Below are 23,317 nucleotides of genomic sequence, written 5' to 3'. Positions count from 1 at the left end.
GGTTATCTTTGGAAGTCTTTTTCCCCTTAGAAATAAGGTTCAAATTGATAGATTAATTGGGTAGGTTTCCCATTTGGTGACTGTAGTACTGGACATTCGATCCTCCTAAATTCCTGTGAGCCACCTATAATATCTAGTCTTTCCTGAATGTACTTACAATTCCCCAAAATCCTTTACTTCTGTTTTTTTTTTTGGGGGGGGGGTGGGAGGCCTCGAACTCACAGAGATCCTCCTGTCTCCCGGTCTCTGCCTCTTTGAATGCTGAATTAAAGGTGTGAGCCACCACATTTCATCAACCATAGAAACTACCTGGCTTACAGTCTGTACAGAATCATGCATACCCATGGCTCAGCATGCAGGTTCAGCATGCATTTACAAGAAGACTTTCTCTTCAAGACCAGTCTTTTATAGGAAAGAACTTGCTACACAGGATTTTACATACTAAACAGCGTTAAAGGTTTATTTCAGTCAATGATTTGTTTAAACTGCTCACATAACTTCATTTCATCCCAAAAAGAAGCAAAGTGCTTCTGGTGGGGTAACAGTTGACATCACCCATTCAGACATCTTCCACTGCAGCCTGCAGGAAACTTCAATGTAGCTTGACCTCAAAGTGGGTTTTATCTTCCAGACTATAAGTTTTCAAAATGCCTCTTAGAAATCCATCAGTCAATCAGTCAGCAGGGTAGACCATTGAGCTAACTCCCGATATCTGAGTTATCACTGGAAATAATTTATCCTAAGTGAACACATGAAGACCTCGGGTGGGGAAGACTCATGTGAGCCTCACACACAGTGTCACCTAGAAGGGCCTGCACCATAGACTTCCATACTTCTTTCACTGTGGTTGTTATGCCCAGGAGCAAAGGGCACAAGGCCACTCACTCACTGCAGGTTTCACAGTAGAAGACTAACACAGGAGGTACAATGAGACATAAAAGCCAGATACTAAAAATGATGACACAACCAGGTCAATTTGTATCTAGCTGCTTGTTTTCTCACATGGTAGCTACAGTACTCATGAAGTATGCTGCAGCCTAGCCCATTGTCTACCCAGTAATACTAATCCCCTCCTTCTGCACGTTCCCAGAAAAATAAAGTTAGTCCTTGAACTTTGAAGGTACTTTATATATACAAAAAGAAAAAAATTAGTATTTCTATCCGTGTCCTTGTCAGCATGATTCAGAACTGCTCTCAAGAGTGCCTCCTCTTTTGTAAAATAAACACTATGCTGTTTGAAGTACATATGAAGTTTCATTCCTGTTCAGTGTTCTTTACTTTCCATTATGAAAAGTTATTTCTGAGGAATTGAAACCCCAGAAGGTAACAGCCCCCAAAAAGAAAAAGAAACATTTAAAACAAAACTTTAAATGATGAATCAAAACCACATTCGAGAAGTATTTAAGAAACAGGCTATAACAGATGTGGTCTCTGAGGGAGGGAATTGTTACTAATTATTATCTAAAAAGTCAAGTCACACAACTTTGTCAAGGTCATAAGATAAACTGGTACTTAAAAATTGGGTTAACTAAATACGAGGGGAGAATTAAAAAAAAAAAAAAAAAAGAAAGAAAAACAAAGCCCTGAAACAGGATAATGAAAAGGATTTCAGAATGCCTGAACTGTAGCAGAGATCCCTCAGTTCTCGATGCCTCCGGTGCCTTCACATCTTGTATCATGCGGCTGTTTCTTGTCCCCACCTTCACCGACACCCCAAAGAGCATTCTTGCAGAGCTAAATAATCTCTGCTATTTTGTTAGGATTCAGAATTTCAATCCAGTAGCCGTCAGGATCTTGAATGAATGCCAGACCTTTCATTTTACCTGTATAATGAAAACTTAATTACTAGAAAGGAACATTAAAAATCAAACACATTTTCATTACAATTTGAATTTGCATCTGAATGAGATGCATTGTTGATAACTTTCATCCTAAAAAGTTTGGGTTATAATGGTTCTCCTAATGCCTGGGATGTGACCTTCCAGGAGCTGAAAACAGCCCTGTTAAGTATCAGGTGCTTGCCTCACCCATCACTGAAATTATTTTAAGAAGGAAAAGAAGATAGAGGTTTGCTCAAGGGAACAGGTAATGTGGCCTCTTCACACAACTGAGACACCAGAGGCTTGGGTCATGTAAACTCTATTAAACAATACAGTAGGTAACCCAAGTCCTGTCAATCAGTCTGTGGCTCCTGGGGATTGTAACCAGGATAGAGCTGTTTACTTAGATGTATAAATGTGGCCTGAGAGATTGATTTATTTGGGGACTAAGATGCCGAACTTACCTGATTCGTGTGTCTGCCTCCTGACCCCAAGGCCGGGGAATACAAATAAGGGTGAAAAAGACAGTGGAAAACATAGATAAGCAATCTCCAGGGTGGTGGCTGAGGAGGAATGGGTGAGGATGGAGGTGACTGTTTTAACCTGATCCATATAGAAGGTAGTTTGGAGTCAGCACACAAGTTCTGAATGTGTGGCTGTGGGAGAATAAACAGGGTGTTTGCTTCTGCCTCCCCAAGGCAAACACCACCACCCCTGCACTTGGGAGGGGCTCAACTACTGATTCCCAGATGTCCTCAAGAGTGAAGGGGACACAGAGAGCTTGTCTAGTGAGGAAGCTAGGAAGAATAAGCCAGCTGGCCTTCCTTACTGCTCCCCCCCCCCCCCACACACACACAGGGCCAAGTATGGTGACCATGGTGACCTCAGGTGTGTCTCCTACTAACACTGCTTTGCCTTGAAGGCGGAAAAGCCTCTGACTGAAGAGCTGTCATTTCTGGGAGGCAGGAAACTCAGCTCAGGGCTCATCTAGCCTGTCTTCCTGAGATCACATGGTCCCTTAGGGACAGTCCTCTTCTGCCAGTCATGTGGCCTGATGGATTACAACAACTTACAGTTGTTGGAAAAAAATAGCTCAGAGGCCAAACTAACATAATCTAGGAACATAATTATATGGATTATAGATTCAACTTCAACATGCAGTATTAGTACAATGGACTAAGGGCTATTAAAGCGTGTAAAAGTGGTGAGAGCTATGAAGCATTGTCCATGTGAACAAAGACAGAAAATGTTAGGGAGCAAGGGATGAAAATAGAAACAGACTCCACAGAGGGTAAGGTTGACAGAAGTGGCTAAAGCATGTGCTTGCAAGCATGCGGACTGGAGTCTGGGTTTCAAGAACCATCCCAAGAAGGCAGGCAGCAGGTGGGCAAGCCCAGTGAGGGGCTGGGATCTCCAGGGAGCTCAGGCTTCAGTGAAAGACCCTGCCTTATTAAAGTGGGGAGTACTTGAGAAAAATGCCCACTGTCAGCAGAGGCCTACTATACACACACCACACACAGACACTCTCACACATGTATACATACCACACACATACACACTGCGCACATACACACATCACAGACACACACATGCATATACGGCACACTCATATACCACACACACATATACAGCACACTAACACACAGACATGCATATACAACACACTCACATACACACCACACACACATGCATATACACCACACTCACATACACACCACACATATGCACATACACCACACTCACATACACACACACACACACACACACACACAGGCACGTACACATGAATATATACCACACACAGACACACACAACACACAAAGACACAAAAGAAAAACAGAAAGATGGAAAACTCAGAATAGATAAATGTGAGAGAAAAAGTAACTGGTAAAACAAAAAGCTCCTGGAAAAAACCAGAACACAATATAAAGTACAAAGACACTGCAGGCAGCAGAGTTTTCAGGGCACTTGTACACAGAATGGCAGTCAAATAGTGTTTTCAGGAGTGAAGGAAAATGAACCTAGGATTCCCAACAGAACTCATCCATCTGTGCCTGTTTCTCATGCATCTTTCTCAGAAATCTAACCTCACAAAACTTTAGGACATAGTTCTGGCTGAGGTGCTAAGACAGGAAAATCCAAAAGATGCTTTAGGAGAAAACTGGAGTGAAGTTGTTCAAAATACTGTGCTATATATTTCTGAAAAGATGTGAAGGCCAAAGACAGCAGCTAATGTAAGCAGAGGGAAAAGCTGTTCACTTATTGAGATCCCACAATACATGTTTACTTGAAACAATTTTATTGAAATGTCTTACTTATTTTTCTCTGGGTTTTTGTTATGTGGTTACTTGGTTTTGGTTTTTTTTGGTTGTTGCTATTTGGTTTTGGGTGCTGGAAATTGAACCCATGACCTAGCAGAGTATGCTAGGCAAGGGCTCTACCAATGAGCTACTTGCTGCTTAAGCTCACAAAATGTCTCAAACTGTGGTGGCACACTATAAAATGTACTAGGGAGGCCAAAACAAGCGAATCACAAGTTCATGGGCAGCCTGGGCTACATGGCAAGAACCTATTTGCAAAATTAAAACTAAATTGTAAAAAAATTAAGGCGGTAGGAAGAGATCTAAGTATAATAATAATAATGGTATATATAAATCTATCAGAATTCAGGTATATGCTATCTCAAGACATATACCCAAAGCATAAGCATAAAATTGTATAAAGGAATGAAAAACATCAGTTATTCACTAAAGTAGGCAAAGTTAAGAACAAAACACACTTCCAAGAATTCATTTAGTAGCAACTACCCACGCCTCAAGTCCTGAAAGCTGAAAGCCAATAAGAGAAATGGCAGGGCTGGGAAAGGGGAGGCGAGGTTTCCACGGGTCTCCAGAGCCTGTGTCCAGTCCCTGGTGAAGCCACACTACACGCTCTTCCTGGTCTCTTATGAGAACCAGGTATATCTTTCATGTTCAGCTAATACTGCTTGCTGAAAAGAGCTTCCTGTTCCATACATCCAATCAGCATGACCCCAACAGCCACTTAGACATATTAACCAATCACAGCTGTGCATCCGTGGAGAGTGGGCTAACCAGACACAGCTGTGCGCCCACGTGGAGAGCAGGCTGATCAATCACAGCTGTGTACCCACGTGGACATCGGGCTAACCAATCACAGCTGTGCGCCCGTGGAGAGCAGACTGACTCACCATCATCAGGTTTCTTCACAAACTTGACTCCCAGCTCTTCAAATCGTTTACAGGCACTGTAGACATCAGGGACAGCAATCCCAATGTGACCTTTGGTGAAACCATCCCCCCAAAAACAAAGCACAGGAAGACATTATTACAAGAGTTCACTCAAGTGCCACAAATGGCTTCCAAAACAAGGCCCTAGAAAACAGTTAAACAGTTCTAAAATTACACATGGAAGGACCAGCAGCTGTCTGACTAGCCAGTTATAGTAACATAGTTGTTTTGAACTGTTATTTTAAATAAACCAATACTAATGCATAGTTCAATCTGTTTAGAATAATCTTTACCCAAGAGGTCATCAGTTACTCATGTTTATGGGTTAATTACTGACATTCACTACATAACGAACCTGAAGCCATCTGACAAGATACATATTTTTAGATTTATTTATTTATTGTATATGTAATGGGTATTTTGCCTACATGTATGTATATGTACTATGTGTGTGCCTGATACCCAATGAGGTCAGAAGAGGGCATCAGATCCCCTGGAACTGGAATTATGGATGGTTGTGAACCACAATGTGGATGCTGGGAACCAAGCCCAGGTCCTCTACAAAACAGCAAGTGTTCTTAACCACTGAACCATCATCTCTTCAGCCCCTTGACAAGACAGACACTACCAGGAAATGGGATTATTATTAACCATAGTTATCATTGTTTTCAATTGAACACTCTCCTAGAAGGAGATGGAGGGACAGCTTAGTGGTAGAATACAGAGTTTACTGGAAACATAATACTGTGACTTTACAGTATATTATAAGACATCAAACACAGTGTTTGGCCTAATACTGAAATTGGATAACTGCTAAATAAGATTTTCAGGAAATAAAAGTAACCATATCCCTAATAAATTACTTATTCTGGAAAATTAGATCATTCATGTCTTAGGTTTACTGTAAATATGTACACCATGTAGAATCACACACATACACAAGCATACAATGAGACAAACATACCAAATCCCCGAGGGTCTGAGTTGCTGTTGTGGTAACTCTGGGTCTCATCATCTTCGGTGCCCCAGTTGCTACAGAGGAAAAGAAAACAACTGTGATAGCAGGCCTTAACTGTTAACTTGAGGGACTCAGAACCAACCTAGCAGACCTCAGGGTGTGTATTTGCATGAATTCCCAGAGAAAAGACCCACCTTTCAGCTGTCCTGCATCTGTTCCTGCTACTCTCAGCTGATAGATGTCTGCCTTCCATGGAGCTCCAAGGCCTCCCACACCAGTTTACGACTATTGAAGCATTGAGATTTGTGGACAGAGCAGCTAATGGGTTCTCTGCTTTTTCTGTTCAGAGAGCCATTGTTGGGACTGCCCAACCTTACTGTGTAAGCCAATCTAATAAATCTCCTTTTATATTTACATTCTTTTTTTTTTTTTTTTTTTTTTTTTAAGAGCTCTGGTGGTTTTATTAAAGGAAGGCTTTTCTGGTTTACTACTTCTCACCAGTCTGTTCTGGCATGCTTCTAATAATATCAGAGTCACCTGGGTCAATGATAGCCAGTGTGCATACTCTGTAGTATTTTCCACATGCTGTGCCCAATTCAATGTTATTGCCACTGTAGTGATGGACACCGGTTTTAGCCAACATGGCATAGTATTCTATTTCAGATTTCCTCAAAGCCGGGCAGTTGTTGGCGAGGATAACCAACTTCGCTTTGCCCTGTCTGATCATCTTGAGAGTCTGTTTGTATCCCAGCACGTACTTCCCACTTTTCATAACAAGCTGGAGCCTAGAGTTGATGGACTCGAGGGACTTTTTCGTCTTCTTTGCGGCCACCATCTTCCTGCCTTAGGTGCGGGACAGCCCCCAACCAAGAGCAGCCGCCAAGATGGCCGGGGATCAAGAAAGGGTTATATTTACATTCTTTTCTTTCTTTCTCTCTTCTTTTTTTTTTTTTTTTTTTGTTTGTTTGTTTGCTTGCTTGCTTGTTTTTCAAGCTTTGGAATCCTAGAACTCACTCTGTAGACCAGGCTGGCCTCAAACTCACAGAGATCTTCCTGCCTCTGCCTCCAGAGCACTAGGATTAAAGGCGTGCACCACCACTGCCCAGGTATGTCTGCATTCTATTGGTTCTGTTCTTTTAGAGAACGAGCCTTGCCTACAGTAGCAACTTACAATTCTGACCTGAGAATAGCCTATGAAAGGGAACCTCTCTGCAGGGTACTATGTGTGCATGCTACTTTACCACAAATATTGAATTTTTCACCTGTAGAAAGGGCAAGCTGGCAAAGGTTAAGGAGATGGTCAAACCCAGGCTCCCAGATAAGAGCATGGATAAAAACCATAACAACTATCGTTTTCTGCACTAAGTTCTAGATGTGTCATCAAGCATCAAAACAGCTCCATGGACATGATTTGAGCATTTCCATCTCTGCCACTTCAGCAAGTCAGTCTGAATCAAGGGATACATCCTAACACAGGCATATCAAAACAAAGGTTCTTTTCTTAGTTGCTAAAAAATACAAAGAAATTGTAAAGAAATGAAGAATCACTTAATTATGAACTTTTAAATGTTGAGTTTATAAAAATGCCTTAAAATTTGAATGTTAGTTATTATAAAATGTGCTGGCTCTTTAAAAGGAACATATTCTATAACATTTCTGAATCAAAAACTAGAAAAATAATAAAAGGACAAAAATATAAATATCAGAAGATTTTAGAAGAATCTATGCCAGGCAGTGGTGGTGCATGCCTTTAATTCCAGCACTTGGGAGGCAGAGGAAGTTGGATCTCAGTGAGTTTGAGGTCTACAGAGTGAGTTCCAAGACAGCCAGGACTGTTTCACAGAGAAACCCTATGTCCCAAAAATAAAATAAAATCTGGATCTGTAAGATATAAAATTAATAATCTATAGTTTGACAAATACCTTGTCACTTCAGGGTCTTATATTCTCTAAAAGAAAACTGTTCTCTCTGCCCTAAAGAAATCATAAGATTAACACAAAGGCCCAAATATCCATCCTTTAAAAAATATTAAAAATTGATTTAGACTGGTAAGCACAAAAAAGGATTCTTTAAAATACCTTATGGAAACGTAGGATAGACAGACAAAGGCTCATACGCACTGTGTCAGCTCAAGTGTAGCTTTTCTGGAAAACGTCCATGCTGTTCTTTCACTCTTATCTTTAGGGATGTCATTCTTATCCTCATAAGCCAAGAAATAGAGCGAAAATTTCATCGAAGGAAAATCAAACTTTTGGAGTAGCCTGAAATTGAAAGCCATAGTCATTTACAATAGCAAACATTGATAACAAACGCAACATAATACTTAGATTCTACTAGTTACTTTAGTGAGAAAACCATGTAAAAAAAATTAGTGGGGAAAGGATCTCATTTATAGTTCCATGTATAAAAAGACCTGTGTCTGATCCCCAGCACCCATGTAAAAAGCAAGGAGCGATGGTGTGTGCTTGCAACGACTGCACTGGGAAGGCAGAGACAGGCACACCCTGGGGCTTGCTGACCAACAAGGGTGGCAGGTACCAATGAGGAGCCTTGTCTCAAAAACTAAAGTGGTCCGCTCCTGGGAAACAACACCCAAAGTTGATCTCTGGCCTTTATACATGGTATAGCCCCTTGAGTGCACTCAATTATTCAAATTTAGTGACATTTAGCTAGAATCACAATGCTTGTTTATAAACAGGGAAATCTAGTGTGGGTTTTTGTTTCAGTAAACAATGCTGTTCCCTATCATTCTTTCAGTTAAACACATCTACTGAGTTCTTCAGGAGATGAGGGTAGGTGGCAGGGGAGAAAGGCAGACTAATATCACAGAAAATGTGAATGTCAACAATAGGTGGGTTAAAGTCTCAAATACTGCAGAAAGGTGAAACAGGATTAAGACTTCGTAAAGGTCACGGGACATAGAAAGGTCCTGCAAAAACAGCTGCAGTATGGCAGGGCATCTATGCAGGGACCAGGCAGAAGAAGGGGAGTCAAGCAAGATAGGGCAGCTAGCAAAGCAGAGCTTCTGCAGACCTGATGCAGAGAGAGTGACAAGGAACCAACGGAGCAGAGGGCAAGAAACAGTCTCCAAAGACTGTGTGTCTGTAGGTGGAAGGGAGAGAGTCGATCGATAGGACAAGGAGACACGGGAGGAAGGATGAAGGAGCCCCGAGGTTCTAAAAAAGGTAAGTTACAGTTTATCAAGTAGTTTAAAGAACAGAAGATCACAGGCAAGCAGAGCAATTCACATAATGCCATCTTTTTAAATCACTGAGGATTAATTACGCTCAAGAGCAAGAGCTCAAAGCCTAGCAAAATGTCTGTGTGCGTGCGTGCGTGCGTGTGTGTGTGTGTGTGTGTGTGTGTGTGTGTGTGTGTGTACATGGGCACATGTATAGGGAGCTGCCATGGACTACTCCAGTCAGGTATGGGGGTCCCTGGGATGAAGGTTCTCAAAGACTAGGTGGGTAAGGATTCAGCTGTGACAAACAGAAACAAACACAGAGGCAGTTTGAATCTGAGTGTATTTTGCAGTTCTCAAGCAAGGTGTTTTTATACAGATATTTTCTCAGGGAATGTTTTTTTTTTTAAACAAACCCAAACATATGGCATTATTGTTGCTTGGCACAATGACACAGAAATGCAAAACATGAAATCATCCAGAGTTAATCAAAACACAGAATTGTCCTTGGTTAACATAGAATCATCCAAGGCTAACCCCATATTTCTTAAATCAAATTAATATATTTTTATGGTCAGTTATTGTTTAACATCTATAACCTGGTTCTTGTGAGTTTTTTGAAATACTGAGCTGTCTTAACTATTTCAACTCTTTCTTATTAAAAACTTTCTTTACCAGACTATTTGTACTTATATGAATGATGTGAATGATTTGAAAAGTGCTGGTTTTTCTGAAGATGAGGTCATGGCTAGTGACCCCATCTCAGGGGATGGTTTCTTATCTCTATATCTCTTGCTTGAAGTGTCAAATGTCAACACAGGCTTTAAGGAAAACTTGGTTAATGTGGGAAAAAAAAATAGAAAAACAAACAGAAATTGGTATGAGAATCACAGTCCACAATTTTTCTCCGGCTGAGAGTTTTCACAACCAATTCCAGGAGACCTCCTTCTTTTGAAGTTATTGCCTCAGTCTGTGGAAGTTGTCACAGGGAGCATGCATGTCCATGTAGATATTGGTAAGAGGTTGATACAGGGTATCCTCAACTGCATGTGTACGTGCGTGTGTGCGTCCGTGTGTGTGTGTGTGTGTGTGTGTGTGCATGTGTATTTAGTGTGTTTATATGTGTGTGCGTGCATGTGTGTTTGTGTGTACATCGGTGCATGTGTAGGGACTGTGCATGTGCATGCAGATAGTGGTAAGAGGCTCACATGGTATCTTCAGCTGTTCTCCACTGTCTTTCACTAACTCTCCACCCCAGAGACAGTGTTAGTAAGTGGCCCTAGCTGGACTGGAGCTGCTAAATAAGCTAACCTGGCCTCAATTGTGACACCCACCTGCCTCTGCCTCATGAGTGGCACGGCAGTCTTAGATTCTCTGTCTCCAGCAACAAAACTGCAGGTCATACCATCACACCCCACCCTTTTATGAGGGTTTGGGAGATTGAAATCTCCATGCTGTAATGGCAATCACTTCATCAACTGAGCCATCCCCCTGCACCCCAAGCAAAGTTTCCAGAGTTCTGCTCCAGTCTTTTATCTACTTATCCCTGTTATCAATATGCATGGACCACTAGATTTATACATAGATTAACTACAAATAAATTTACTCCTCAAAAAAAAAAAAAAAAAAAAAAAAAATCAACTGTCCCCCCTCCGACTAAAGTGACTGTTCCAGCCTTAACGGCCAATCAGATGGGAACCAAAGCAAAGGAAATCACTGCTTTCTGCAGGAGTGAATCATATTAGTGTCAAGTCTAGTTCTATCTGGGAGCTCTTTAAAAACAAAGGACGTTGGTGGCACATGCCTTTAATCCCACCACTTGGGAAGCAGAGGCAGGCAGATCTTTGTGAGTTTGAGCCCAGCCTGATCTACAAAGCTAGTTCCAGGACAGGCTCCTAAGCAGCAATACAGAGAAAGAAACCCTGCCTGGAAAAACAAAAAACCAAAAAAACTCCAAACAACAAAGGTCAACAGTGGCATCAACTGCATGTGGATTTTCAACTCTGCCAACTGTGGAGCCTGAGACCAGAAACTTCATTTCTTCACCTGTAAAGGAGGACATAAGCTATTTGAAAGGTCTGCTGCAAAGGCACAAGAAATAACAGGGTTGGTGCCTGGCCAATAGCACATGCCTGATGGGTTTGCTTTCACTCTGTCCTATAAATATGCTGTATACACATGGAAAGCCACCCTTTCTGGAAAGAATCACAAGAATTTAAGAGCGGTTTGGGGACAAGAACCCAGAGAAGAACGTTATTTCTCTTCATTTTGTATTTCTAAGTGGCTGTTTTCTAAGCATACATAATACAGATATATTTCTTGGGCTGTTCTCTTAAAATGTGTGGAAGTGAATGGAAGGCAGTAACTTAAAGATCATTTCACTTAATTATGTGTGTTATCAAAAACCTCATGGTATTTGAAGAAATGAACCAAGAAAAGTCATATCATCAGCTATACCCCAACAAAGCTGATGGAAAAAGAGAACTCAGCATCCCAAAGTGTTCAGAGTTAAAACCCTGTGGCAAGAGATAATGCAGCCTATACAAATGGAATCAGGGGCCGATTTTAACCCATTAATTTTCTAAATAATATGCCCTGACATTAATGATTTCCCAAGCAAGCAGGGCTAAAAGCAGTCCAAGCATTTAAAGGGTCCGAACAGATGAATGATTTGGCTGGCCAGCTCTCAGACAGAAGGGAATCTGCAGACAATGAATGTGCACGGTGCCTTTTGTTGCCCTTTAACCAAAGTTCTATCTAGTCAGGAATCCTTGCAGGCTCCTCAACCAGACTATTAATTAAAAAAAAAAAAAAAAAAAAAAAAAAAAAGTAATTTTAAATAATTACTTCTGAGAGGAAGGGAACATGTGCCACGGCACTGGTATGGAGGTTAGGGGACAACATTGGGGGAATCAGTTCTCCCTTCTAACACTGCGCCATGTTTTTTAAACGCTATGGTTTTCAACATTAAGGCAATAGGAATACTCACGTCAGTCCAAGAACCCTAGTATAAAAATCCAGGGACTTCTTAGGATCCTTAATTCTCAGCATCGTTTGCTGCATTAGGAAGTCCTAAGGAGAAACAAGTATCCATTAAGTATCTTTAGCTTTCAAGGTAGCAAGCAGCTTTCACTAGGCTTTCTGTAATGAAACAGATACCAGCACTGTAATGCAAACAGAAAACAGGAAAGGAAACCCCATCTTCAGTCTCAACAGTAGCTTCCTCAACCAGTTCCCATACCTACCTACAGCTCCACTCCCATGCTCTCTGCCCAGTGTGATCCAATTGCAGGCTTCTTCTGGGTGTGGCAGCTGAGAGCCAGTGAGTTACCATTCCAGCAATGCCCTTCAACAAACAGTGATTTGAAACACCTGGCTTTCTTAGTCACTGAGGCTTGGTGGGCATTTGAGCTTGTTTTGGGTTTGGGGCTGCAGAGGCAGTAGCTCATATAGCACATGCTGGCCTCAAACTTGCTGTGTCACCAAACTTGCTATGGCCCTTGACTGACCTTTCAGCTTTCACACACAAGTCCTAAGGTTATGGGAAAGAGCTACCAGCACCCGTTTTAGTGAGATGATTATGAAATGATTGACTCCAAGTGAAATGACTGCCTGAACCTCCCCCCACCGACACCTCCACACACACACTGGCAGAAAACTTTTTTTTTTTTTTGCTGGCAATCCACACTCTATGGGGTTTCCGGTGACAACCTTCCAAATAAACTACTAATGAGTGCATCCCTTCTCTACCTTGATTTTGTACAACTAAATCTACAATTTTATTTTGCTTAACAAAGAATCCAACACACATACATGCACATACACACACACACACACACACACACACACACACACACACACCTTTTTTCCTCCCTGGAGACAAGGTCTCATACAGCCCTGACTAGCTTGGAACTAACTAAGCAAATCTGATCTCACAGAGATCAGCCTGATTTCTCTTCCCTAGTGCCAGGATTAAAGGTGCAAGTTACCATGCCTGGCTCTACATTGCTTTGTTAGTCCTTGGGCTCTGGCACACTCTTTGCAGGAAGAAATTGCCTTGAGAAGCTACCTCACCTTGGTCCTTCCTGTCACCCTGAGACTATAGTGTCTATCAATTTACTGGTGACCATGTTAACTGGCAAGACCTTACAAAGGTCTCAGACTTCTGGAGAATGAAGAAGCAAAAAAGTGCCTTAACACCTTTGTGAAACCCTTCAATTTCCACAGGAAACAAAAAATAAACAATGTATGAATCCATAGGGTTAAAATTAAGACTAACACTTTGGTTAGGAGTTGATTTTGTTAGACATAGTAACCATCTTGTTTTTTGAGTCAGGGTTGCCTGTAGTCCAGACTGAACTTGAATTCACTAGATGGCCAAGGATGACCTTGAACTGCTAATATACCTGACTCTACCTGCTGGGATTACAAGTGTACATACACCGCCTTGCCCAGTTCTGGGAATCAAAGCCCAGGCCTTGTACATGCCCTGATAATAGTATGAAGTATTTATAAGCACAAGTATTATCTCCACTTATGAGAAGCCAACACTGAGTAATTATACTAATTAACTCTTGTATCAGGTTTTCTTTTACCACAGGCACCATTTACCCTAATCACTGTTATTCTATTATACTCGTGGACTTAACACAACAAGCCTGAAAACTCTGATCACCCTTTTCAGCTTTGATAGTTAATGCTGTCAGCTCACAAGATCTAGAATCTACATGAGGCAAGTCTCTGGGCACTATTTGGATTAGGTTAAGTCTCCAGGCATTTACGAAAGATTTAGGGACTTCTTTCTTTCTTTTCTTTTTTTTTGGGGGGGGGTAGGGGAGATTCAAGACAAGTTGTTTTTGCCTGTCCTGGAACTTGTAGACCATGCTGGCCTCCAACTCAGAAATCCACCTGGCCCTGCTTCCAAGATGCTGGGATTAAAGGAGAACCCCAACCACTTACCCAGGTTTGTTTTTTGTTTTTTGTTTTTTTTTTTTCAGTCTTACTTTTGGTTTGGATTGATTTTTTTCCAGAGCTGAGGACTGAACCCAGGGCTCTAAGTGATCTACCACAGAACTAAATCTTGAGTAGGTTAATCAAAGTGGGAACACCCACCACAAATATAGGTAGAACCATTCCATGGCATTGGGTCCTAGATTGCACAAAAAGAAAGCTAGCTAAGCACAAACAATCCTCACTCTCTGATTCCTGTCTGTGGCTGTGATGTGACCGGTAGCCACCTCCAGCTCCTACCACCATGACCTCCCCACCTTAATGGAGTATGACTAACTGCAAGCCAAAATAAACCCTTTCCCCCAAGTAGCTTTCATCAGGGTATGTTATCACGGTATTGTTGCTGTGGTTGCTTCAATAAAGAAGCTGACTGGTCAATAGCTGCACAGAACAAGGTTAGGCAGGAGAGCCAAACTAGGAGAATGCTGGAAGGAAGAAGGGCAGAGTCTGGAGTCACCAGTCAGACACGGAAGAAGCAGGAGATGAATGTTCCATGCTAATAAAGGTGCCCCACACGTGGTAGAGGGTAAATAAAGAATATGGGTTAACTTAAAATGGAAGAGCAAAGCTAGCAACAAGCCTGAGCTATTGGCTGGGCATTTATGATTTATATTAACCCTCTGAGTGATATTTGAGAGTGGCTGTGGGACAAGAAAAACTCCACCTACAAGTAACACTTCAGCCAAATAGCCTCCTCCCCCTAACTTACATCATCTGAAATACAAATACACTATTGTCTATCATGAAGAAATTACCTTAAAGAGCACTTAAATTCATCGTTCAGAGGTAGCAACCTCTGGCCAGATCTTTGGCCTAAAATGGAGTCACCTAAGATACCAAGATGGACAACCCCTGTAGGACCCCAGCCCCTTAAGGGAGATGGAAACTGAATGTTGTATACTTCTCACAAGTCTGCTGGCCCTTCGTCAGGGAGCTTGCCCACAGCCTCCTGCTGCTATTCTAAGGGCCAGAGGACCCCTTAACCCCCAATAGAACTTTGCTTACTTTTGCCTATGAGAATTCCTTTTTCCTTAATGTTCTTCTCCTGCCCAACTAAAAGCACCCCTATAAAACCCCCAAACTCCTTTTTGGAGGTGCCGCATCCTCTTCTCCTGGGGATAGCTGGGCAGTTCATACCCTGCTCTTTGAGCCTTAGTGCGGCTCTATGGTCCGTTTCTCTTACTATGCCACACAGCACCCAGGTAAGATGTGGCTGGCTCGAGGCTCCATTTTTCTGGATCCTCATTGTCTTTTCACATCCAGAGCTGCCATCCCCTTTGGCCATCAGATAAGGAGATGAGTAGCTCACTGGCCAGGCACTGACCATCCAGTTCTGTCCTCTGAACTTGGCCATGAAAATACCTACAAAGTCATTATGGGGCTACAGAGAAATGAGACAAAACAGACTTTTCACAAAGCACCAAGACCACTTTCTTGTCACATGCTGGTTTAAACAGAAAGTAAAACTATAACAAGCATCTCTCTCCCAGCGAATGTGAGTGCCTGCTGCTCCCCTATCAATTACTGGGCTTGTGTGGAGAAGCCAAATCTGCCGAGATGCTGATGTGTGCTCTTCCAGGCCACACAGAGGTAATTTCAAAGGCTGTCCTTGGCAGGCCTCACCAGAGAAAGCCGGCCTCTCACACTAGGTTTGGTACGGCCCCTGGGGGAAGGAAGAGTTGCAGATAAAAGAGCAGCTCTGAACACAGTCCAGATTACTTTATTACACATTAACTTGGGTTCTACTGGAAGCGACTCTGAAGATGGAATTAACTGACCAGATGGCCTTAAAATACAGAGATTGGGGTTGGAGAGACAGCTCAGTGGTTAAGAGCACGAACTGTTCTTACAGAGGACTCGGGTTCAGTTCCCAGCACCCACACTGGGTAGCTCACAACAATAACTCCAGCTCCAAGGTATCTGACACCCCTCCTGAACTCCACAGGTACTTACACTCACATGAACATACCCACACATAGACATGCCAACACATACTTAAAATTAAATTCTGAGCCAGGCAGTGGTGGCCCATGCCTTTAATTCCAGCACCAGTGAGGCAGAAGCAGAGGCAGGTGGATCTCTGTGAGTTTGAGACCAGCCAGGTCTACAAGAGCTCGTTCCAGAACAGCCTACAAAGCCACAGAGAAACCCTGTCTAAAACAAACAAAGAAATGAACAAAAAGGGGAAATCTTGAAAAGAGCAGGGGACAGACCAGCCTCAGTTAATAAGTGGTTCAATGCAATCACACAAGACCTTAAAAGCATCAGAAGATGGGAGTCAGCACACGACAGAGATGGTGAGGAGAGGTGTGGTTGCAGGGACATCAGAACAAGTAAGCTGTGGGGGCTGGTTGAGTGACAGACCACACCATTTTGGCCACTGACAACCAGCAAGGAAACTGGGGTGTTGGCCCAACCTCTGAAAAGGCATGAGATCAGGCAACAGCTGGAGCCGGAAGCAGATGCTTCTCTGGAGCCACCAGTAAGGAATGAAGCTCTGCCTATATCCTGATTTTAAACCAGTGGGACTCTTGTCAGACTTCTGTACAGCTGTGAGGTCATACACTTCTTTGTGTACCTATAGCTTGTACTTGTGTAGCAGGTACATACACACATGTGTGTCTATGTATGTGGAGGCCAGAGCGTTGTTAGAAGCTGTCTACCTTGTTCTTGAAGGCACAGTCCCTCATTTGACCTGGGGATCCCAGAACAGGCTGGCTGGCTGGCCAGAGACCTCCATGATCCACCTACCTCTGCCTCCTTACTGCTGAGCTTACAAATGCTCAACACTGTACCTGGCTTTTTTTTTTTAAACAAGGGTCCTGGGGGGTGAACTCAGGTCTCCCCAGCTGCATCCAACACCAATGGTCCTTTTCTTCAGTATCAAAAGGCATCCCTTTGTCATGCAAAGGGAAAAATACACATATATGAGAGGGACTATTTGTTCTGAGCTGGCAAAAACACAGGTCTACAACTGTGACAGTGACAAAGCCATTACTTCCTCAAGCTCTGTTTCCACGCCTTTGGGATGAACACAGTCTATTGCAGAGCTGAAGTACAAATTCAGTAATGTAGTAAAGTACATAGCAGAATGCCTGACCTGGGGCAAACCCCTTTGTTTGTCTTGCTGCTGCTGTTGTAAGACGAAGCCTGAGGTTCCATTACACTGTTGGTTTTGCTTACCAAATCTGCGTTCCCAGCTCAACCCTCTAACCTCAACTGTGGACTCCCACCTCTGGCCTAGCCACCACATCCACCTGTGCCAGAATATCAAAAGCACCGAAACCCAAACATAAGAGAGAATGCCCCAGCCACTCCTCATTAGCCCAAGTGAGATAGGCATGAAGTCTTCCTTGGCTCTTCTCTCAAGTCTCCCAGATTCAATCCTAACAACCTGAAGTGAACTGAACAAGTTCTAAGCCAAGCCTTGGCTGCTTAACCCCCTGGAAACCCTCCTTCTAGCCTTCCTAATAATCCATAGCTCAAGTCCTGCCCAGTTCCACCCAGACTGCTCTCTGCTTTTTGTAGGCTTACTCAAAAACAATTTGGAGTGATAGTTCTAGAATCAAAATCCTGGGTTAAACAAACAAAATCATAAATCCTTTGTCATGGACTCTCAAGGCTTCGGGAATAAAAGTCCACAAGGCCCCACATTTATTTGCTACACACTTGTTCAACATCTTTATCACTACTCCTCCCTTACACTGATTATTCTGACATTTTCTGTCAAATGCTTATCACTGGAAAAAATGTTCTCCCAACAAATATGTATTTATTTCCATTATATCTGTATTATATACTAGTATAATTCTAGCCTATGGATGTGTCTCCCAGGGTCACAGCACACACAGGCTTAGCAAGCCCAAAATTCTGGGTTCAACACACTCACATACTCACCAAGTAGAAATCTTTATAGGATGAGAAAAACAAACACTACAAGAGTTTTCAAATTTTGAGTACCCGATGATTGTTTTGTGTTCCCTCCCCCCCATTCTCTATCTACATTATATATATGTGTGTGTGTGTATGTATTGTATATACATTATATATAATGTACCTAATAAATATAAAATGTAGGTTTAGGTTTTACACACACACACACACACAATCATAACCTAACCTTCTTAGACATGACATTCAGGGTTCTCTCCTCATGACGGGTCTCCAATCTGCCTGGCTAGCCTTCTCTACCATTTCTTCATGTGACTCCCACCATCATAGGGCCTGTACTGCACCCTTGGACCACCCTACTGCTAAAGCAGTTTCCTTCCCTTCCCCTGGAATATCCCCACATAAATCTCTGGGTGTGGGAATCCAATCCATCCAACATGGTTCTACCAACACCTTCTGCTTAATGATTTACTCGACTCTTGCAGCTGAAACACTGCCTTGAGCTCTACCGTCACAGACTAGCATAATCCATGCCATGCCATCTCATCGTACTCACACCAGCTCTCTGGGTCATTTTAAGTTCCTTTTATGTGCCCCAGGAGCTCTGCCAAGATGGGAGTAATCAAGGACAAGAGGGTGCCAATGCAGGATTCCATATTTTAAAAGCTCTGTGCTTACAACACACCCACCACTGCTGTGACCTTAGAAAACTATGATGGTTCATCTCCAATTGACAACTTGAAAATGGTCTCAGAATCACCTAAAAGTTTGAGAGCAGCTTCACTGATTAGGGAAGACACACCCTAAACATGGGGTGTGGGGGGGGGGCGGGGGGAGACACGCCGTACCAAAGACTAGGCTTTCAGACTGAATAAAAAGTTGGAAGCCAGCCAGCTACACACACACAGAATCGTCTCACTGTACGTTCCCACTGCAAACACAATGTGACCAGCTACCTCACACTCCTGTTGCTGCTAGCTAGAGTCTCCCTTGCCCCATGCCTTCCCACCTTCATGGAATGCACCCTCGAACTGTGAGCCACAATTAGTCTTCCCTTGCTCATTAGCAGGTACTGTGTCACAGCAGTGAGAAAAGTAACTGCTGTGGAATAATCTTTTGCACACTGTGAATGTGTGTCATTCGGATTCATTTCATAAAAAGCTGAACAGCCAATCGCTACACAGGGTTTTGGGGGCAGAGAGAACAAGGAGAAGGAGGGTGGAGTAGCCAGCCAGACAAACAAAATTGGATAGAGGTAAAAGCCATGTGGTAGTATCTGGACTGAAACATATGGATTAATTGAAGTTATAAGAACTGATTAGAATCAAGCCTAAGATATCAGCTGAGCTTTCATGATGAATAAGTCTCCATGTGGTTATTTGGGAGCTGGCAGGCAGAACAGAAAAAAAAATCCACCTATACTATAAGTCACTAATACACTTGGAATGCTTTGTAGTGCCAAGACCCATTCACCTCAAGTCCATCAGAGTCGGTATGTTTGGGGAAGGGTGAAGCCCTCATCTTGTTTATGCCCACCCAAAAATGCCTACCATGTTCTTTGCAGTTAGTATACAATCAAGCTAACTTTTCCTTCTAATTCATGGCAAGTTCTACAATTACACTTTGAGATATCTCAGAAGAAGAAAGGGTAGTGGCTGGCAGTATGGGTTCCTCACTAGGCAAGTCACTCAATACCTGTGTCTAAATCCTCTTATTTGTAAAATAGAGACAATCCTCCCTTCCTCATGGAACGGTTATAAATTAAAACATCAACTCAGGACCTAGCACACTCAACATACACCAGATGTCATGTAATTCTCTTTACATCTCCAAATGCTATGTCCATGACCAAAAATGCCCAATATCAAAAGATAATTGCAAATCAAGAGAAAGTTGGAGAAAGTGGAATGTAATCAAGATAAATACATTTCATATATTTTTAAAGATCTCCCTGGGATTTTTATTTTATTCATTCATTCATTCCCTTTTTAAATTTTATCTACATTTTATTTATTTTTGGATGTTAAAGACTGAATTCAAAACCAAGCTCTGCTCTATACCACACCACATCCCATGGGAATCTTACTGTTTGAAACAGGATGTTACCTAAAACTCCCAGTTACATAGGAAATTAGCTGACACAGAATAGTACCTGGAACCTGATTTTGCAATGTAAAGAACAGTCTAGCAAGAGCTGGATGTGATGTACAATCCTTTAATCCCAGCACTTGGGAAACAGGCAGTTGGCTCTCGATAAGTTTGAGGCTAGCCTGGTTTACAATTTCCAGACCAGGCAAAGCTGTATAGCTAGACCATGTCTAAACAAACAAAGAAATGAAGAATATAAGAAAATAAAACAGCTAAGTTGGTTAAAAAAAAAAAAAGAAAAGAAAACTATGAGAAATGTAGGAAGCTAATTCACATGGAATGAACCAGTTTATAGTATACTAAAATAACTAGGGGATTGATGAGATGGCTCAGCTGGTAAAGTCACTTGCTGCTTACTAAGCCTGAAGAAAGACCTGAGTTTTATCCCCAGTACCCACATACACAAAAAGAAAGCTGCCCAGATGTATGCATGCACGCACACACGTTTAAAAATTAAATGCATACTTAGGTGTGTGTAAGTGGAAGGTGAGGTGTGTAAGTGGAAGGTGCCTTAATTTTCTTAATGACTCAGATCTAAGTACACACCTCGTGCAAGTCAAAGGCATCGGCAATTACAGTATGTCTGACTCTCACTGCCCTTAAGGCAAAGAACAAGCAGGGAACAAAGCTCATCACCATCTATCTGCCCCTCCTAGAAGCCCGCATAAAGCTCACATTCAATCTTCAAGGGATTTACAAATGATACACCTAAATGAACATATGCAAAAGTGTTTACTGACACAGATGACTACACAAGACTAAATTCCTCCGTCAGCCACAAAGCCTAACTTTTGGCGGTGTAGAGACAGTAAGGCACCACACCTAAATGAGTTCTCATTGACTTTAAGTACAGTGGTGTTACTTGAAAGCTTTCCCATGCCACGGGTTATGCCCCTTCAAGGGCCAGAAGAGTGTCTGAGAGCCCCTTCAGATCCAAGTCCTGTAATCTCCCCACCAGACCCACGGTGGACAGAAGTGTGGTCCTGGCAACAGCAAAAGCCAAGAAACGTGGTTAAATTGGAGCAGCCGCCGCAGTTTGGAGGAGAGAAAGCTGGAGGCAAGGCGACTACAGAAAATGAGTGCGGCTGGGAGGGACCAGTTATACATAGCTCTTCAGCTATGGGAGTTCTGGAACTGCCCCTCTAAAGGGCCATGGCGTCTGATGGAGGGGCAACTACACCGAGATTTGGGCTGGCTTCAAAACACCGTGCAAAAATAAACAAATTAAGGCACATGGGGTCAGATGTTTTGAAATAACTTTCTGAAGAAGTTGTTCCCCCGCTGCTCTGTTTCCCTCCCTGGGCCTTATCTTTCCAGCTCATTCCACTGAGCCTTAAGCCGGCGGACCTGCAGCTGCAGTTAGGCACGGGCCTGCCGGGCCACAGTCCCAGGTCCGCTCCGGCAGCCAGAGGCCCTGTCGCCCACCTTGGTGCTGGGGTCCGGGTCCGAGCAGCAGCTAACGGCGGCTTCATCCGTGAGGCCGCTAGGCGCGGGTTGTGGCTCTGCCATGGCCGCCTTGGAGGATCACTGACCAGTTCTAACAAACCAGCGGGCCAGAAGCTCCGCAAAGACCGTGGGCCGCTGGTGCAATAGACTGGGTGACTCGCAAGGAGCGGGCCACCGCGGCTCCCAGCCAATCGTGATGCGTATGGTTGTTGGCTTGCTGCTGATTGGATCCCGATATAGCAAAACTACAATTCCCAGGATGCCATTGTGCACCATGGCGGCAACTCTTTAAAAAACTTGGCGCTTGATCTGCGGTTTGGATGCAAACTAGCCATCCCTCAGGGCATCAGCTTCGCAGAAAACTTCAACCTGGTGAAAGTTACTCTTTTTAGAATAATGAGAGTTTCAACTCGGAGTTAGTTTGTTTTTTTTTTTTAATTGTGTAAGAATCCTAAGTTTATTTTCTCACTTGAATTGGCCAGGATAACCGAAAACAATTCGAGTTTAGTTAAAAAAAAAATCTATTAAGTTTAAGTATTGCTTGTACTATATATTGGCCCCAGGATCTTGGTATAGTTACTGATCTTCACAGAGCCTCTTTATAGAATTTGGACTTTATTGAGAATTGAATGAGGTCTAAGCCATGGGTTGACTATGCAGTACAGACAAAGCACCTGAGACTGAATGGGATTTTAATGATTCAGTTCTGCACACAGAGTGTGTATACAGAAGCCATAGGATGTCACATCTTAAATTAGCTTTTAAAATGCTGTGATTGGTCATGTACGGCGACTCACATCTGTAATCCCAGTAATTGGGAGGTAGAGGCAGGAGGATTCAGAGTTCAAAGCCAGTGTGGACTACATAGTGAATTCAAGAACAACCTGGGATTCATGAGACCCTATCTTAAAATAATTACTAATAAATAATAATAATAATAAGGCAGCTTTTGTTCTTGGGGAGTCTTCACTTGGCCTGCCTCTCTCTTTTTCTTCCTCCTTCCCTCCCTCCTTCCCTCGATCCCTACCTCCCTCACTTCCTCCCTCCCTTCCTGCCTCTTCTCTACTACCACATGAACTATACTATGGAGAGAAATGTGACAGAAGCTGGTATCTCTCATGTTACAACATGTAACAGAAGAAACACCATTGAAAGGGACAAAGACAACCTGGTGTTGGGTGAAGAAGGTATGGGCCATACACAAATAAGGCCAGTACAGGTTCCATATGCAGAATATGTAAAAATTCTTACAAAGTGGAGAAAAAACATAAAACAAAAAAGTAGCACAGAGAAGAAATAGGCAGATTTTAGAGAACACAGATTGTGGACTCCAACCTTTTCCATACCCTCAGGCTAAGTTTTTAAAGTTAAAAACCATCACTGTTGTGTTACTGTGGAAGGCAGAAGAACACTGGGATTAACAAACATTGGCTGGCAGAAACCTAAATTATTAGAAATGTTGGAAGACTATTTGACAACATTTAGTAGAGTTGAAGGTAGCACACTCCAGGATTCACTATTAAGTTTTTATCCTAGACAAAGCTTATTATACTCCATGTGACAAATAGAAGAAACATGGTTTGAATGGGGGGACATGGCAAGAGCTACTTGTTCAA

The 23,317-nt window shown here is 42.6% G+C and overlaps 2 protein-coding genes across 2 annotated transcripts; both read right to left on the bottom strand.

The window, feature by feature from the left end:
• Positions 1–432: 432 nt before the first annotated feature.
• Positions 433–21,799, bottom strand: Glo1 (glyoxalase I). The gene is made up of 6 exons (XM_051187087.1): positions 21,681–21,799; positions 12,196–12,278; positions 8,146–8,286; positions 6,032–6,099; positions 5,029–5,118; positions 433–1,823 (listed from the first exon to the last, which is right to left on the bottom strand). The coding sequence occupies exons 1-6, from the start codon at positions 21,762–21,764 to the stop codon at positions 1,735–1,737; spliced, it is 555 nt and encodes a 184-aa protein (XP_051043044.1). The 5' UTR covers positions 21,765–21,799; the 3' UTR covers positions 433–1,734.
• LOC127224201 (60S ribosomal protein L30) lies at positions 6,492–6,925 on the bottom strand. The gene has a single exon (XM_051187095.1). The coding sequence runs from the start codon at positions 6,858–6,860 to the stop codon at positions 6,513–6,515; it is 348 nt and encodes a 115-aa protein (XP_051043052.1). The 5' UTR covers positions 6,861–6,925; the 3' UTR covers positions 6,492–6,512.
• Positions 21,800–23,317: the final 1,518 nt, after the last annotated feature.

This window comes from Phodopus roborovskii, unplaced genomic scaffold, assembly GCF_943737965.1.
Source record: "Phodopus roborovskii unplaced genomic scaffold, PHOROB, whole genome shotgun sequence".
Lineage (NCBI taxonomy): Eukaryota > Metazoa > Chordata > Mammalia > Rodentia > Cricetidae > Phodopus > Phodopus roborovskii.
The sequence above is the reverse complement of the archived record's forward strand: the minus strand, read 5'-3'. Positions and strand labels throughout refer to the sequence as shown.

Excerpts from the sequence above, each read along its gene's own strand:
- Glo1 (XM_051187087.1), bottom strand. The coding sequence starts at position 21,764 with ATGGCAGAGCCACAACCCGCGCCTAGCGGCCTCACGGATGAAGCCGCC. Across the intron at positions 8,287-12,195 it reads ACTAGGGTTCTTGGACTGAC|GCTACTCCAAAAGTTTGATT; the intron begins GTGAGTATTCCT and ends TTTCAATTTCAG. Across the intron at positions 1,824-5,028 it reads TGTGAAGAAACCTGATGATG|GTAAAATGAAAGGTCTGGCA; the intron begins GTGAGTCAGTCT and ends TTCATTATACAG.
- LOC127224201 (XM_051187095.1), bottom strand. The coding sequence starts at position 6,860 with ATGGTGGCCGCAAAGAAGACGAAAAAGTCCCTCGAGTCCATCAACTCT.